Genomic DNA, 17,269 nt, shown 5'->3' on the forward strand with positions numbered 1-17,269 from the left:
ACCTATTTTTCAATGGACTTTCAATAAAAATTTTGTTTAAAAACATGTAGGTCCCTACACTGTCTAGGAGATAAAACCAAAATTCTTTTCAAATAGAATCATTAAGGGAAAAGCCTCAACAAATGTGGAGTATTAGCTACAATAAACAAAAGAGTAATCACCCTACACTCACATTCTGAAATCACAAAGCAAACCGAATGGAAACATGCCAGTACCCACAGGACCAGAATCTCTGATGTGGATTGATTGACAATGATGATGAAAACCAATGAGGGTCTGATGAGTCATCCCTAAGAGTGACATTAAGTCGCCGGCTTTCCAGTAAAACTTTTTATTACCTGACTTTCCACCTGGGGCGTGTTTGGTTGATGTTAATACATTTGTTTCCAGTAACAACAGATAAAACAAATTTGCAATTAATACATATAGTTTTGCAAATCATCACATTGAATCTAGATAGAATATCTTTATATTACATCGTAAACTGGGTGTTTTATAAAAAAAATATGAAATTCAGTGATCACAGTTTGAAACTTTGCGTATTATTTGTTGTTTTGCACTTAAAAGATAGATATATATTTCAGTACAAGTTTTCTTAATTTGAAACATACCTCTTTGAATATCTTCAATGTCTAAACACAAATACTCATAGCACTAGTTTTTCCTCTTTAATGTAGGAATTGAATTTGTAAGTAACTTGCTTTGGGTGCTTTTAAATATTTTTAGCAAAACAGAGAGTTCTTTTAAATAATTGCTTCTAGCTGTAAATTATCTAGCTTTAAGATACACTCAAAAACAGTTATTTACCACAGGGTAATTACCTCCTCTGAACCATACTCCAATGCTCTATAATTTTAAATAATATGTTTCTGAGCTGGTAAATAAATTGTAAAGACTTGGATTCTTAATTGCGTTTCCTCTGTTTTCAGGGATCTTTGGTCAATTAAACTGTTTTTGGCTGTGCTTTGTAATGAGGCAGGAAATTGAAGAGTTTGGAGAGGAGCTTGTGTAAACCAAACTCACACAGGCCATCTGCCGAGGCAACCCCACAGCAGTCATTCTAACAAAGGACACCAATGGCTGGCCTTCCCTGGAGAATGGGCTTGTTAATATCATGCAGACATTAACATTAATGTGATAATAAAGTACATTCTATGGAGAAGGAAGTTTGTCATCTGGCCCACGTCTCCCTTCTATTTCACAGAATTTGTAAATACTTTCAAAGAGAGAAATTCACTTTTTTCTCCTAATGCCCATTCAAATGTTTAATTGCCCATTTTCTTGGTGTAGTGTCAACTTATTTCCTTTTGTTACCCCCTTATGGAAAACAGAGAGTAGTTAATGAGTATTTCCCTTGGGAAATCAGTCATCTACTTGATAATATTGTTACCTCTTAGCCTTCAGGTTAAATAACTTTTACTCATAGGCTTGGTAATCTGTTCTGTAAATCACTTTTTGGTTCCAGTGTTCTGGGTTTTTTCCATACAACTCTTAAATGTGGAAGCAAAAATTAGATACAGTTATCTCTTAACAGGCAAAAATATCAGAAGAGTAATTTCCTTTCATGTCTTGAGGATGATTTGCTAGTTTCATTCTAACTGTTAATTCAACAGCATCTTTGGTGGCTTCATATTCATTTCGTGGCACATTACGGTCCAAGGGTTGTTATTGCTACATTTAACTCTGGCTCAATTCTTTGTCACCTTTGTTGCTTTGAAATGTTATTATGAGTAAAGATGGTAGATTGAACACATGCATCTGCTGTAACTCTTTCCTGAATCACTGCAAAACAATGGTAAGTTACTTTTAAAGGCATAAAACCACAAGAATGGGAGAATGTGAAAGGAGACGACATTAACCTTTGGAAGCTGAGAACCAGATGGCAGAGTGTGGATGACTTAGCAGACTCAAGAAAACCAAATCTTTACACCAGGAGCTGAGAAACAGCCTGTGTTAAATCACAAAATCCTTAAAACGTTCAGGAGTTACATCTGGAAGTGGGGCTAAAGGAGGGGAACTAAAATAAGGGGGACTGGATGAAAGCCTGTTTAAGAAATGATCTTAGAAATCCCTTTCTCTGCTCTGTGCAGCTGCCTAGCTGCCCCTTCCTAATCCCAGCAAAAGGCGGCAGGTTTATCACCTGAAAAGTGTAAATAGACCATCTCTGCACTGGGGACCCCAGACTGTGTTGAGACTCAGGCTTGCCTACGGAAAACAAGGAGAAGAAATGGGCATTGCCTTGTTGGAGCTGAGGCCACCACTGCCCTATCCGCCTACCTTGCTCCCCAAATGCTGGCAACCCGGCAGGAGATGCAAGTGTTTCCTTTGGGGAATCTGACCAGAATACAAGGAAAGACTTCAAGACAGTGAAGTTGAGGGTCCCTTAATTAAAAAAATAACAAACAAACCCCCCCAAAACCATCCAGATTACCCGACGGTAAAGCTCGTTGTTGGCAAGGCCACCATTCACTCCTAACTTTCCAGCAGTTGTTTAGAACCCATGCCCTTGTATGAGCACGTGGCCAAGGATGGCTGGCACTGAGGAAACCCTCTAAGCTGAATGATAGACCCAAACAAACAGAAAGATGCAGGTTGGAAGAGACAGAGACTATGATGTGGAAACTATTTTTAAAAACTATCTACGTCTCCAATTATGTGTATCTAGGAGAAGACTGTACATATACAAATATGTGTATACAAATACATATATAAATTACTATCTTCATTGGAGAGATGTTGCAGCCCAGAAACAAGAGGACAGGATAATCCATATTCATACATGTTCACGCACATGTGGATGAAACTATGTATGGAAAATGGAGAAAACATAGGTGAGGGGCTTTCCTGGCCCTGGCAATCTAGAGGCAGAAGCATTGCTCAGGGACACAGCCCCAGTCCTCCTGTCCTCCCACAGACGTCGGTATGGCCTTGTCGCTTCCAAGTCTGTCTCAAGAACCCAGAGGGGGGCTTCCCTGGTGGCGCAGTGGTTGAGAGTCTGCCTGCCGATGCAGGGGACACGGGTTCGTGCCCTGGTCTGGGAAGATCCCATGTGCCGTGGAGCGGCTGGGCCTGTAAGCCTGCGCGTCCGGAGGCTGTGCTCCGCAACGGGAGAGGCCACAGCAGTGAGAGGCCCGCGTACCGCAAAAGGGAAAAAAAGAAAAAAAAAAGAACCCAGAAGGCCAGACGTTTGTCCACTTGCCTGCCCAGGTTGGTAAATCCTGCCTGCAGGGTGATATAAATCCCCGAATATAATAGGCTGGTGGGTGTCATGGCAAGAATGAAGCTTCTCAGATCCGGCTGCAGAGCCCTCATCAAACAAAAAGGGGCTAAGCTGAGACACGCAGCTTCTGTCCCCTTTCTGCGTGGCCACCTTGCGTGCACAAGGACTTGGGCTCCTGGCCAATCAAATCAAGAATCTAACGCAACTTTAGATGGGGTGCATGTCTGTGCGTTGTATCTGCCGGAAACCCGGACCTGGGATGGGTGGAGAACCATCCTTCTTCCAGCATGCTGGGTGTGGGACAGGGCACCAGGAAGTTGAAAGAGGGCTCAGTGGCCTGGGTGACAGTCCCAGGTGTGAGATCTGTGGGAGTGCTGTGTCAGCGGGGTCGCCTGCGAATCCCCAGAGGGGTTGGAAACCTCCATGAGCAGAGCCTGAGTTTTGGGGCCTGGTCTAGGGCCTTGCTATGGTCTGGACGATGACCCGGGACAGCAGGACTCCCCTGAGCCCCGCAGACGACCCGCGGCTGCTGAGCAGAGAGGATCCCTCTCGAGGCTGAGGACTTGCAGGGGTGAGTGGAGCAGAGGCGATCGGCTGCCACGGACACAGCTCTCTGTGAAGTGGTTCAGCCGGAGAGAGGCAGACAGGGGCTGCTTCACTGGAGCCCGTAACTGTTTTGACGCGTGAGAATTCATCTTGGCTTTTACGGAGAAAGCTTTCTGAAAAGGAGAACTGTGACCCTGGAGCTCTAAGATTTGTGAAAATGGAGAATTTTGTTTTTCTCTTTTATAAATGGTGTTCAGAGGCAATGGAAAAGGTGACTTTGAAGTGGAAGATGACATGGACTGACCTGAAATAATCTTGGGACAAATGAACTAAAGTGCCGAATAACTAAATTCTGGGTTCCAGGCACAACTTTGTTCGGGAGAAAACAGTTTTGTAGGGCTGGGGCCAACAGAGATAAAAAGAGAGGGGGGATCCCATTTGGAGTCTCAGAGTCTGGAAGTCTCAGGAAAAAATTTGCCTTGGGGCCACTTGAGAATATTGTCTTGACGCCAAGACATCTGGGGCCTCTGCGGGGGGCACTGACCACTCTACTGGGCCTCACCAGGCTGGGGGAGAGGGGGTGGGACAGATGGGGCGTGAGTGGCCCAGCTTCTGTGACCTCCGTCCTCAGGAGGCCGACAGCCCTTCCTGGGAGGACCCTCCCGGTGGCCTGAGAGGGCCGTGTGGAGCCTCCCCTGCAGAGGTGGCCACATCTCCTCCCCTGCTGGGCAGGCCACCAGGGCTCTGCCTTTATCCAGTGTCCCCAGGACTTGCAACACGGACACCTCCTGTATCTCCGCATGTCACGTTTTTCTGAGAGTGCCTGGCTATATTTTCTGACCTCCTTAACCAGCCTTTGAAAACTTAGACTAATTAACTACAGAACTACTTACTCTGTGTTTTTATGTAAAGTATTTTAAGAAATTGAAGCTCCACGTTAAAGCTGCCTGAGATAAGAGATCACGGACGTGATAAAAGGAGATTCTAAAATGTAAGGGCAAAATGAAAATTACAAAGAGAAAACTGGTAGCTCAGAAAAAAAAAAGAGCAGACAATTGTATTAATAAACTATCATGTCAGAGCAAGGTAAAGGTACTTCGCAGGGATCAATGTGAAGTGAAATCAACAGCATGAATTCATGACCTTTGAAAAAACATTTTTTTTCTATTTTGTCACTGAAGCTACCAAAAGTCCCTGGGCTAATCTGTTCTCTCTCAAGTGCTCACGTGAAATAAGATAATGTGCCCTCAAGCACCGAGAGATTTTGGTCTCTAAATCTAACTACTGCTTAAAATATTCAGGGCTTCCCGGAGAGAGGATAACTCCATGTTGGCAGTGAAAGATTTAAGAGGAAATCAGGGCATCTTGTAATCCTACTGCTTGCAAAATTCAACAACGCATTTTTAGCTTAGCAAAGGAAGGATGCTTTGCAAAAGAAGCGGGAACCACCAGCCAGTGTAGATTTATTTTCTCAAGACAAATAATCCCCACCTCATAAGCTCACAGTTGAGGGACGTGATCTTGAGTTTAGCAAATCATTTGATTAAATCATGTAATATCCTTGTGACTAAGTAAAGAGATGTAGAGTGGATTTTAAGACAGCTGTATGGATTCAGAACTCGTTAATACCATAGATTCATAGATGATTTACGAACGAGCAGGACAAACGCAATGGCATTTAGCCCTAACCCTCCTTAGTCCACATTTCTAGCAACAATTAGAATGATGACATGCCTAGAAAATTTAGAGATGACACGAAGTTATGCGGGTCAGCCAGCCTGCCCTATGAGACAAGATTCCAAAAGATATTTTCAGGTGAGAATGATGTTTGAACACCAGTCACTTGAAACTGAATAAGAAGAAACATAAAACCACACACTTAACGTTGTAAAAATGAACGCAGCGCATAATGAGAAACCCCTGATTTTTAAAAGTTCGTATAAGGAACATAGAGGGTTGTTAGTTACCTGAAAACTCAAAATGAATCAACAGTGTGACACGGAGACTTTTTTTTTTAAAGGAATGCTATCTTAGGCTGCATTATTAAAGGATCCACATCAGGCGTCAGAAAACTTTCTCCGCGAAGGGTCGCATAGTCCATCTTTAAGGATTTACAGGCTATACGGTCCCTGTCACATACTCAATCCTCCTGTCCAGCATGAAAGCAACCAGAGAAAATACATAAAGGAAGGAGTAGGACTGCACTCCAACGAAACTTTATTTGTGGACACAGATTTGAATTTCTGACCGTTTCCCATGTCATGCAATATTATTTTGATTTTTAGAAACCATCTAGAAATGTATCCTCTCCCTTCACCTTGCCCCCCCCCCCAACAAAAGGAAAAATGATTCTTTACTTGCTGCAGCTGCACTGCCATCGTTGGAGAACGCTGCTAGAGGGACTCCCTACAGCTGGGGGGGGGGGGGGGGGCGGGGAACTTCCGAAATGTGTATTAAGCAAATCTCACCTTCAAAAATCCTCAGAACCTCTTGATTAATATACTTCTTTATTTCTTCAAATGAAACCACATCAGCCTAAAGAGAGAAAAAAGGCCTGTTAATGCAGAACCTAGCACAAGCGAATAAAGAACAGAAATGCTGGGAAGAAGTGCATAACTACAGTGCTTTACAAGCTGTGGGCCGGCACCGTAACCAGCGATACGGACATACTTCCTATTAGATCTCACACGATTAGGAAAGACATTTCCTATTACTTCATTTTCTGAAGTAATTTGAACCAGTGTGATGACGGGACCACCCCAGGCACATTCTTAACCCGTAACTAATCCCTGGACACTGGTAAAGTCAATATCTAACTGATTTTATTATGTATTTTCAAAGGAAGAGAACTCCAAGTACGCTGAATGATTCTTCAGCATGTTTTGTTCATGGGATAAAACTTATTAAGTTTTACCCATTTCATGGTGAAGTTTATTTGCAATCTGCACATTGTAAGCACACTTGTATTAAGCAATTTCCTTTCCTTGACAGAAAATGCTGCGGGAGCTGGTAAAGCGGAGGAGGTAAACGACGCCAGTTGAATTTTTAACCCCTTGACAAATAAATCTCCATGAATTCGACAAAGAACCTAACATTTAAAATGGTATCTCACATTTATAACAGTAATGTTTTACTATAATACCTTGACATTTTTAAAAGGGAGCTATTATTTTTCATGATGGTTAGGGTTTCAGAGTATGTTGTTACTCATAAAGTGATGATTTCTGTGGGACAGAACGGTTCCAATTTCAATATTTTACTTTCCCTGTTTATGGGGCAAATGAACTTGAATGAATGCATCTAATACCACGTGCTGACACAGCCCTGAGGGTTCACTGTAGAGGCTTTATTCACGCAGAGTGCAGGCAGAGTGGGTAAACTAAAGCACATGGTGGGAACGCCCAATTCGGCCCAATCTCTGGCATTGGCTGACTATCTGAGGACGGCATGTCCTTAACCCCCTGGCCTCACGCTAGGGCTCCCCTTTCTTCCTGATGTGGATATTTTCGGATTCAGTTCTCCGTGGAATGGCCATCCACCAGCCTCCTGACGATGCTCATAAGGACATGGGCTTCCTTAGCCAAACACTCTTTCTTGGCCTAACAGGTTTCCACTTCAAAGCACCATACAGGGCAGATGTGTTGTTCTGATTGTCAACAGAATGGAGTGTTAACATGAAGCAGACATGTGTTTTCTGGGTAGTGTAAGGGGACATTGTGGACAGTATGGAAGAGTGTGGGCTTGGAGTCGGTCACGCCTGGGTCTGACCCACTGGATAACTGTGACGTTGGACAGGTCGGCACTCGGCTTCTGCATTCGTCAAGGCGGACGGACAGGTCACCTGTCCTCCCAGGTTAGTTGTGAGGCTCTATTGAGGGATGTTTAGTGAGTACTAAGAGGGGGAGTCCACACATAACTTGAAATAAATGACAGCTATTGCCACCCTTGTAGAAGCCAGCTTAGGTTCATTATATTAATCTTGAAAGGTTTATGACTGCTCTTGTTGTAAAAGGGACACGTGGTCAGTCCCAGCCACGAGTTCCTCGCCCACTTACCGGGGAGCCGGGGAGGCCTGGGTGGCCTGGAAGGCCTTGGTGCCCCGGGGAGCCCGGGGAGCCCTTATTTCCTGGGGGCCCCATAGGACCTATGGCTCCCTTTATGCCTGGAAGGCCTGGTTTTCCGCGTTCACCCTGTGGGCCTCGGTCTCCTGGAATTCCCTGATCACCCTGTTAAGGAGAAACATGAATAAGAATGAGCTCTTCTAGAAGCACGTTAGCTGTGGCTAAAAGCAGAGGTTCTGGATTCATACTGGCCCGTACTAGCTGTGAGGCCTGGGGTAAAGTGAATCGAGCTCGCTCCACCCTGCGTCCTCTCCCTAAAGTGGGGTTATTAAGAGTATCCACTGAATAGGCGATGCTGAGAAGTGAGTTAACTCAGGTAAAGGGCCTAGAACAAGCCGACACGTGGAAAGCACTCAGTTCAAAGTTAGTGACGATGTTACTTGTACCCGGGTGCCAGTCTAGAATGATGCCACTTTTGAAAGTCAACAGCAGCTGTCACTTCAGGCTTGGGTCTCCTTTTCAATAAGGAAGGAAGATGGTTAAGAAGATTTCATCACTGAAAGCTTTCACTCGGAAAAGCTTCAGGACACTCAAAAGCTCTCCTAAATCATGTGTTTTTCCTTTTTTCTGCTTTTTCCCATATGCTTGGTCTTTAATAGTTTCTGTGGGTTGGTTTCTGTGCCCGTGTTTTACATGCACACGTGTATGTGTGTGTGTGAGTGTGTGCGTGCGCAGTGTATCTTAAAGAGTCAGGAAGGTGAGAAAGGGCGCCTTTGGGAAGGTTCAAAGTAGGTCACTGGGGTGGAGAGTCATCACTGAGGTCATTTGTTCAATAATGTAAATAAACTGTAAGAGAATTCATTGATTAAGATGCATAATAAATTAGATGTGCCTGAATCTGAGAAGAAGTTTCGTTAATGTAGACTTTGATCCTGCAAGGTGTCTACTACTGTATGTGTCCGTGCATGAGAGTATGAAAGAGGGAGGGGGTGAGAGAGAGAGAGAGAGAGAGAGGGAGAATGTGAATGAGAGAACACGCGTGTGTGACTGAGCAGGTGTCTCAGTACCATATTTCAAATAGTCAGTTCCACAGTTCCAGGAGGTGATGATCACACTGAATGTGAAAGAATGGTGCATTGACCTGCCCGGTGTTTCACTGTATGATTCTTTTATTTGTGACTATTCTGCAGAAGTCCAAACTCTATTTCTCCTGATTTAAAAAATAATAAAAATGAATGAACAATTACAAAGATCTATTTGGTCATAAATGAAGAGATATAGAAAGAAGCCATGTAGAAAGAAGAAAAACAGTTGGACCTAATTTCAATTCTACTGTCTTGGTTATAAAAATATGTCTCATACAAGTATATCAACCCAGCTTGCATCTGGAGAAATATTGGAGATGACTAAGATTAAAAAAGAAAGAAAGAAAAGAACCACTAGCACACTTTGAGCATGCGCAAAATAAACACGATTAAAATCATTTATACTTTAGGCACACGGATGTTCATTATAGTAAGGTTTTTTATCATGAAAATTAGAAAGAACCTAAATACCCAGGAAAAGGGGGCAGGGTATTTTCCAAATACCTTGGAAAAGGTACATCCAAACAGTGGAATAACATATAGCCACTCAAATGTCCACGTGGATCTAGATTTACTGACATGGAAGGATGGTCGTCATATATTAGGTGAAAGAATTCACTTACGAAACAGTACGAACCAATTTTTTGAAAAGTATATATTCACTTGTACCGATGCATTGAGCAAACGTGTATATGATGTATAACAGTGAGATGGAAATATGTCCATGATATCTCTGTGTAGTGGGAGAAGGTAGCCTTTTGTTCTTTACATTATCTCTATTTTTGTGTTTCCTTCAGTTAGCATGGATTATTTGGGTAATAATAAGTAAACTAGACACCAGTACACAAGAACGTGTGCGCACGCGCACGCGCACACACACACACACGCAAGCCCTCGCTAGCACCCCTCTGAATAACAATGCTCAAGGAACGTGTTGCCATGGAATGAATCCATTTCTAGCAGCAAATGCTAAGGTTCCTTAGAGAAGAGAATGGGAAGCTGCAATAATGACATCAACAACCAAAACAATGAAAAGAAAAGCGTATGCCGTGACTGGCATTACTAGTAGCTCTATATGTTCATTTCCCCTTTGTCTTTCTCTCGCCCCTCACCAGCCCCCCTGACTCAGCCTAGTATTATTCCCCCAGCTCAGGGGGTCTTGACAACGCCTCTGCTCCCAGGGAGGCATGTGGAGTTGCAAGGAGACATTTTTGGAGGGAGGTTGGTTGAACAGTGTCTAGTGGGTAGAGGCCAGGGGTGCGGCTAAACATCCTACAAAGCACAGGAGAGGCACCTATGACAAAGAATTATCTGTCCCAGAGAGTGGCAGTGCTGAGGTGGAGGAACCCTACTTCAGGTAAAGAGCACACGGGTGACAGTTACAGTAGGGGCAGGCGTCTGAGACAGGAGGCTGGCAGAAGCTTTCCAAACTGCAACAGCAAACCAGACTTAGTTGTGAATAAAGGCGAACCAGGTAGGGGTATCTGCCATACGCCCTGCTCCTGTTTCCCTGAATGGTCCCATTTTACGCCTGGCAGAGACCTTGGACAAACACCCCAGCCTTTTCCTATGCGGAGATTTCGAGGGGGTCTACGACCATAACTGTGTAACTCAAATGAGGGGGCAGTTGTGGAGACAGACTTAAATAACAATCACAGTAGGAATGTACATACCCGTTCTCCTTTGGGGCCTCTCTCTCCAGGCTTACCCATGATGCCCTGAAAAACAAATGTCAGCACTAAAAATCACTGTGTGCCAAGATTTCTCATCAAGCTGCTGGATCAGGAGCTCTGGCAGGTAATCTGGATGTAGTTTTGCATTAGCACATTTATTTTCAACAGTATTTTCCATACCTGCGCACCTGGTAATCCATCTTTCCCATTTATTCCCTGTAAAGACAAAAAATGATCAATATTTCTCATTCTGTATTAACAGACATAATTAAATGCAACAAAAGGGTAAAGTTTCAAGGACTTTATCATATTTCTACTGAGATTTTGGTGAGGCAGTGTGGTGAAATGGAAAACAAAATCGATAGAGTCAGCCCCAAGTTTAAATTCTGACTCTGTCACTTGCAAGTTCCATTTACTTCAGGCAATTTACTTAACCTTAATAGCGTCAGCTTCTCCACTTATAAAGTCAGGATAAAATAAGGGCCTTAAAACTAAGGATTTAGGGAAATAACAGAAAATGCCTAGCTCACTGTAAATAGTCAACAGGGTTATTTTCCTTACTTATTCCATTAGGTACATTCTGAGAAATAAGAAGGTTCCCCATGGCACTGGTTGGCTGGTGTACGGCATTTATTGTTCCCTTCTAACAATTTTCCTACCAAAGAAAGTCATTCTCAGTAAATGGTCTCCGTTGCTGCTTGAGAAATCTCATAACATGGCCAGAGCCAGATGCCACTATGAAATAAACTGTCAGCCAGAGAACGATTGTTATTTTTCAGTTAGAAAATATGAAAGGACAGTGAGAAATCTGTAATCATGTTTTCTGAGAGTATTAAATAGTGGCTTTTTCTTAGTCAACTGGAAGTTTCCCGAACTATACATGGCAGCCCTGGAGGTGGTAATAAAGCCCAATCCTGTTGCAGATTTATAAGCTTGGGAGAACCACTGACTGGGAGGTGTTAAGAAGGGAGAGCACCTGGGGTCCCATCAGATACTGAGAGTGAGACAGCAGGTACGTTTCTGAGATGTGATTTGAGAGGGAGACCAAGGTGAGGAAATGACTTCTTAGCCAGCAGGCAGGTGCGTGGACTTGCTCCTCTGCAAACCCGGGAGACTCTGATTGTGCTGGAGTGCAGTCTGCAAGGATGGACCTGCAGAAAGGTCTGTGTTTTCACTGCTGTAAATCACACTAACACCTGCCACAGTTGGGAACCCAACCAGAGTCCCTCGGCCTTCCTGAACAGCCTGGGAATTATCTAGGGCACTTTAACTAAGACCACGTTGCCCAAAGCATCAGGTTCAAAGGATTTATGTCATCCAGAAACACAAGCAAAAAAGGATAAAGCTGATGAAGGAGAGGATGTGAAAGAAACAACTGTGTTAATTGAATAAAAGAAGATAAATCTGGTGTCAAAATATAATTCATGTTTTTGGTAACAATACAAGAAAATGAATAAACCTATAGATAATTTTTTGTCTCTTGTAATTCATCAATGACTCTCATGTGTGTTCTCTTTTCTATGAAGGCGTTACTAACTTGTTCTCCATGGTGGGGGGGGGGGTGAGTTCTGCTTTCAGAAATTTTTACAAAAACCTCAGTGGATTTACCCCTACCCCCCTCGTCTCACTTATCTGCAAGAACCCTATTCTTTTTTCTAACTCAGAAAGTATAACCAGCTTTCCCTCCGCTGCACACCTGCGTCTGAGCAGCTGACTGTGGGTGAAGAAGGGTTACCCTCGCTCAGGTGTTCTGATCTACAGGTATGGCAGCAGCTCCCAAGCAGCCCCTCTGCATCACCAGCCATCCTTCTGTATTTCCTGACTTGACTCCTTCTTTCCAGAAGTACTTGCACATATTTGCCTGTCTCACGAAACCTCCAGCATCACCAGCCCACTCCTCATGGTCAACTGATGACTTCCGTCCTTCACTGAGAAAATCACAGCAGAGGACCCGCTCACATCCCCGCCGCCAGAGCCACGCACCTGTGCGCATGCGTACTCGGACTTCCGCCCGCCCCCTCCCCGTGAGAAGGGTGCTCTGCCCTGTTCCTTGTAAACACCAGTTTCCACTTGGGAGTCTTCTCTCCTTACTCTAAGTCCACTCTCTTGTATCTTCAAATGTCCCCTCTCAACGGGGTCATTCTTCATCAAGATCCTACCGTGCTGTACTCTCCCCGCAATGAGGTCCACATTTCCAAACGTGGGGGAGAATTGTCAGCTCCTTTGTCACTTTTCTGTATGTTTTCCTCTCGTTTCTCTTCAACACTTACCTCCCTCCACATCCAGGAAACCGCCTTCGCCTGGTTTTCTTCACATCTCACTGGCTGCACCTTCTCCGTCTTTCTGCCATATCCTCTCCTAACAGCCCTGTTCTCTTCCCAATTCGCAGTGACCCCACTGCATCCACGCTCAGGTTGAAAGACCCAAATCAGTCTCTCCAGTCCTGGCCTCTCCATTAATTGCAGATGCACATATACACTGCTTACTTGACTAGAAATCCACTTGGATGTCTACTAGTGCTTCAACATGAAGTTTTACAACAGAGAGCTCAGTTTTTCCTCCCAAACCCACCCATGTCACGAAACATACCACCCTGACCCGGTTGCTCAGACCCCAAACCACAGCTTTGACTGGTCTCTTCCTGCCACTCTGCATCTGTCTGATCCATCAGCGAGTGTAGCTGGCTCTACCTTCAGTGCACACCCTAGATCTCCTCTTCCCACCATCTGTGTTTCTCATGGGGATTACGGCGACGCTTCAGAGTTCCGTTCCCTACGGTGTGCCCTCCGCACAGAACTCACAGTACTCCTTGAAATGCAGTCCAGTCATTTTGCTTCCCTGCTACAGATGCTCCAGTGGGTCTCCGTCAGACTTCGCATGAAATCCGCCCTCCATTCCCAGCTTAGAAGTTCCTCGTGCTCCGCCACTGGCTGCCTCTCCCTCCGTATCTTTGCCCCTCTCCTTTAGCTCAGCTCACGCCTGCCTTCAGGCCTTCCTCCCTTCCTTCAACACAGCAGGCTCTACTAGCCATTCCTTTTTCTTGGAACAAGCTCCCCCTGCCTCCCCGCCCTACTGACCTCCCCATGGCTTGAGCTCTCCCGTCATGCAGGGTTTGCTCAAGTGGTGGGCCTTTATTGACTGCCCTATTTAAATTCTACTCTAGGGCTTCACCCTGCTCAGATCATCTTCTCCCTGACTGTGTGTGTCTGTTTGTTGTCTTGTGTCCCTGTACTAGAATGTAAATCCGATGAGCTGAAACCTCCCAGTGCTTGGCATGTAGTAGGCGCTCAAGAAGTATTTGCTGAGTGAACAGATTGCTTTTTGCACAATCCCCTCGGAGCTGGATGGCAAGCATTTGTGAGTGGCTTACAGGGGCTGGGATGGGGAGCTGGCAAAAGGGAGGGAGGGGAGGGAGGGGATGAGACTAATATTGATGGGGCGTCTCCCACGGCAGGCATTGGACGTCTTACCATATGTCACGTTGCTTAAGTGACTCACAAACCCTTTGAGTCATAACTCAAACCCAGATCTTCCTGACTCTAAATTGCGTACACTTCCCGTGCGTTCATGTCACCTTCTCTGGGGAGGCTGTGGCCAGGGAATGCCCTTACCCTGTGGTCTCACAGATTCTGAGCAGCCTCCTGAACTCTGTGCTGCGCGGTCACCTTCAGCCCCCCTTCTCCTAACAGCATCCCCTTCCCACCCACCCCACGGCGCAGAAACAAGCAAAGGGAGCAGGGACTTCTACAAAAAGCGCGCCCGAGAGTGAGGTATGTCTATTCCTCTTTATATCCCCTCCCTCGGGGCCCAGCACATCCTTAGCAAACGGCAGGGATGAGCTGACAATATGTGGAATTGAGTTGAGTTAGTAGGAATGGTTGTTACAATGTCACATCAATATTATATATCAGTAGCCAAAGCTCTTCTAGGACAGGAGGGGATGATGTATTTGACAGCAGTGATTTATGAACGTGTAAGAACAAGGCCCACAGGTAAAGGAGGGAATCTGATACAAGAGCTTCTTTCCTCTCTAGCTTAACACACAGGTGCTACATCTGCGAGTCTTTGTATTTCAGGATATGACAGGCCATTTCATGTTTTAGCTCTGCTGAGGACCTCAGACCTGAGAAATAATGAGTCTAATGTCCTGACATTTAAAACAAAAGACCTCACTGTGGTTTAAGACATAGAGATACTCACAGAGAGCTGGGCACTCCGTGTGAATCACACCCCCCAAAGCCATTTGCAGACCTGCGCTTACTTACTTGGAAACTACTTATTCCAATCTCAGACTTTCTGAAGAGAGAGGTAAAGAGGCAATGCTTAGAACATTTCTTAAACTGGCAAATAATAGATAAAGGACTTACGGGCTTTCCTGAGGGTCCTTCTGGTCCAGGGAAACCTATGTCTCCAACAGGCCCTCTCTCACCCTGTAGACGTGGCCACACACAAACATTAGCTGCGAAGAAGAGCTTTGAAACTGCATGCAGTACAACACAAGGACAACGGCTAAGTAAGGAATGGGCAACTGACCGGTTCTCCTGGAATTCCTGGAGGGCCTGGGGCCCCAGGTTTCCCCTGGGAAATGAAGCCAAGGGGAAAATGTTAGGAGCCAGATTACTGAATGAGGCCACGCGCTTCCCTCCCCCACCTGTCCATGTACCACCTGTGCTGCAGGTGTGGCTCTACACCGACCTGGCATCCCTACCGGCCACAGTCCCGGAAACCACGCTGCACTGGGCAGACGGGACGGCAGTCCCTCAATGCACATAGGGGTGTGTGGTATGGGAGGGAGGATAAGCCTTTTGAAATATGAAGCCAGTGTATCCTCATTTCTGGAAATCCCTCTTGATGGGCAGATTCTCTTTACTTTAGGGGGAAGGAGGGCACGGTGGGTCAAAGGAGTCCTTCCTAGATTTTGATTTTCACAAGAAGCTTTTTCAGTTCATAGTGAGATAGCCTGAAAAGAAGCATGGTTGATTTGAAAGGCCGTTTTGTTGAAAGGAGAGGACAAGGTTGGTGTGACCCAGCGTACCGCAGCCTGAAAGACTGAGGACGGAGAAACCGTGGGCTAGAGAGACCACAGGAGGGGTGAGAGAGGAAGATGTACCAGCAGAGACGGCAGTGGACACGAGCCCAAGCGTCCAGGCCAGGCCTAAGGATCCTGCCTTTGAGAAAGAGCCGCCGCCTGCACCTTGAACCTCTTGTGGTTGGAGATGCAGGTGTGGGACTGAGAACATGGAAATCCCAGTAGGTTGCAAGGGAATGCAGAGGGAGGCCATTTTCCGCACTTGCTGTATGGAACTCTGGGAGCAGACCGCCTGGCAGGTCAGCTACAGCTGAGTACCGAGGCGAGGCAGACACAAGGCCCCGAGATGGCATCCGGGCTCCCACCGCCCGCCTGCAGCAGGAGTGCCTGGAATCCAACGGACCTGAGTTGGGGGATGTGTTAGGGCTGAGAAAGCCAGTGTCCCAAAGGGTCTTGGCATGGACTCAGGGGTGCAGGGTGCTTGGGCCTGGAACTCCAGACAAAGATCCCAAAGGCTGGGTAGTGCTGGCAGGGACCTCGGAGGCCCCGGGGAGGGCATGCTGCCCCCTCTGCCCACACGCCATCCTGGGAGGGAGGGGAGGAAGAGCCCTGGGGAAGGCCCTGGAGGGCCTGAGTGCACTAGGAGGAAACAGACAGCTCTGTTCCAGGAAGAGCAGGACCGGGCCGCTTGGCTCTCAGCAGAGGCCTGTGATGTGCTGAGCAGGTAGACACATCCCTGCTTCAACCAGAACCATCACCTTAAAAGTCTTTTATTGTGGTGAAATATACATAACGCGAAAGCTACCACTTTAGCCGTTTTATGTGTACAATTCAGTGGCATCAAGTACATTCACACTGTTGTGTAACTGTCACTATTTCCAGACTCTTTGAACTAATTCATTTTTCCGAGCCACAGTAAGGTCCGGTTATAAAAAAGAGAGGTGCACTTTTAACTACCCAGTTGTATATTTGCAGCGTGCAAAATGTTTACCCTTCCCTATTTCTGTCATTGTCAGTTAATCTTCTTAATGATGAGATAGGAAAGCTGCATTTTAGGTAAATGTATTTATTACATCTTGGACATCCCAACAAGTGGCAGGCTAGCCTCTAATTTCAATCATGCTGCATCCTTCAAAGTATCCTTGGAATTCTTCATTTGGATCGTCTTTTGATCCTGTCACTGATGTTTTCAATACTTTCAATGGTTGCTAGTATCTTTTCTTTGAAGGTAGACTCAGTTTAGGGTAATGGCTGAAAGGAATTTATAGTCCCACCTGACTGAGCACTGTGGGGCATTACACTTCATTATACCAGGTGGAAACAAACACAGGCTGTGAAGGCACCCTGAGGCAGGTTGTAGGGGACTCAGGGCAATTGCACAAACAGCTGCGAATATGTTGCTAGGAGTGGTAGTGAGCAGGGGACGGCGGGGAGGAAGGGGATAGCGTGAGCCAGTTGTCAAGAAGAATGCTTTCGTGTACCAACAATTCTGCAGTGCTTGCTAAAGAAAATATTTTCATGTTACTGTTTTTTTTTTTTTTTGTGGTACGCAGGCCTCTCACTGCTGTGGCCTCTCCCGTTGCGGAGCACAGGCTCCGGACGCGCAGGCTCAGCGGCCACGGCTCACGGGCCCAGCCGCTCCGCGGCATGTGGGA

At 45.7% G+C, this 17,269-nt stretch overlaps 1 protein-coding gene across 1 annotated transcript in view; it reads right to left on the bottom strand.

The window, feature by feature from the left end:
- COL19A1 (collagen type XIX alpha 1 chain) overlaps nt 1-17,269 on the bottom strand; it is a gene marked incomplete at its 3' end in the record, with an annotated part of 351,347 nt that overhangs the window by 9,171 nt on the left and 324,907 nt on the right. Inside the window, exons 43-48 of the mRNA XM_082855784.1 lie at nt 15,119-15,163; nt 14,953-15,015; nt 10,766-10,801; nt 10,586-10,630; nt 7,822-7,992; nt 6,235-6,301 (exon numbers count right to left, since the gene is read on the bottom strand). Of these exons, the coding sequence (XP_082711910.1) occupies nt 6,235-6,301; nt 7,822-7,992; nt 10,586-10,630; nt 10,766-10,801; nt 14,953-15,015; nt 15,119-15,163 (427 nt within the window). The remainder of the gene's footprint in view (nt 1-6,234; nt 6,302-7,821; nt 7,993-10,585; nt 10,631-10,765; nt 10,802-14,952; nt 15,016-15,118; nt 15,164-17,269) is intronic.

This window comes from Leucopleurus acutus, assembly GCF_964270905.1.
Source record: "Leucopleurus acutus genome assembly, chromosome: 15".
Lineage (NCBI taxonomy): Eukaryota > Metazoa > Chordata > Mammalia > Artiodactyla > Delphinidae > Leucopleurus > Leucopleurus acutus.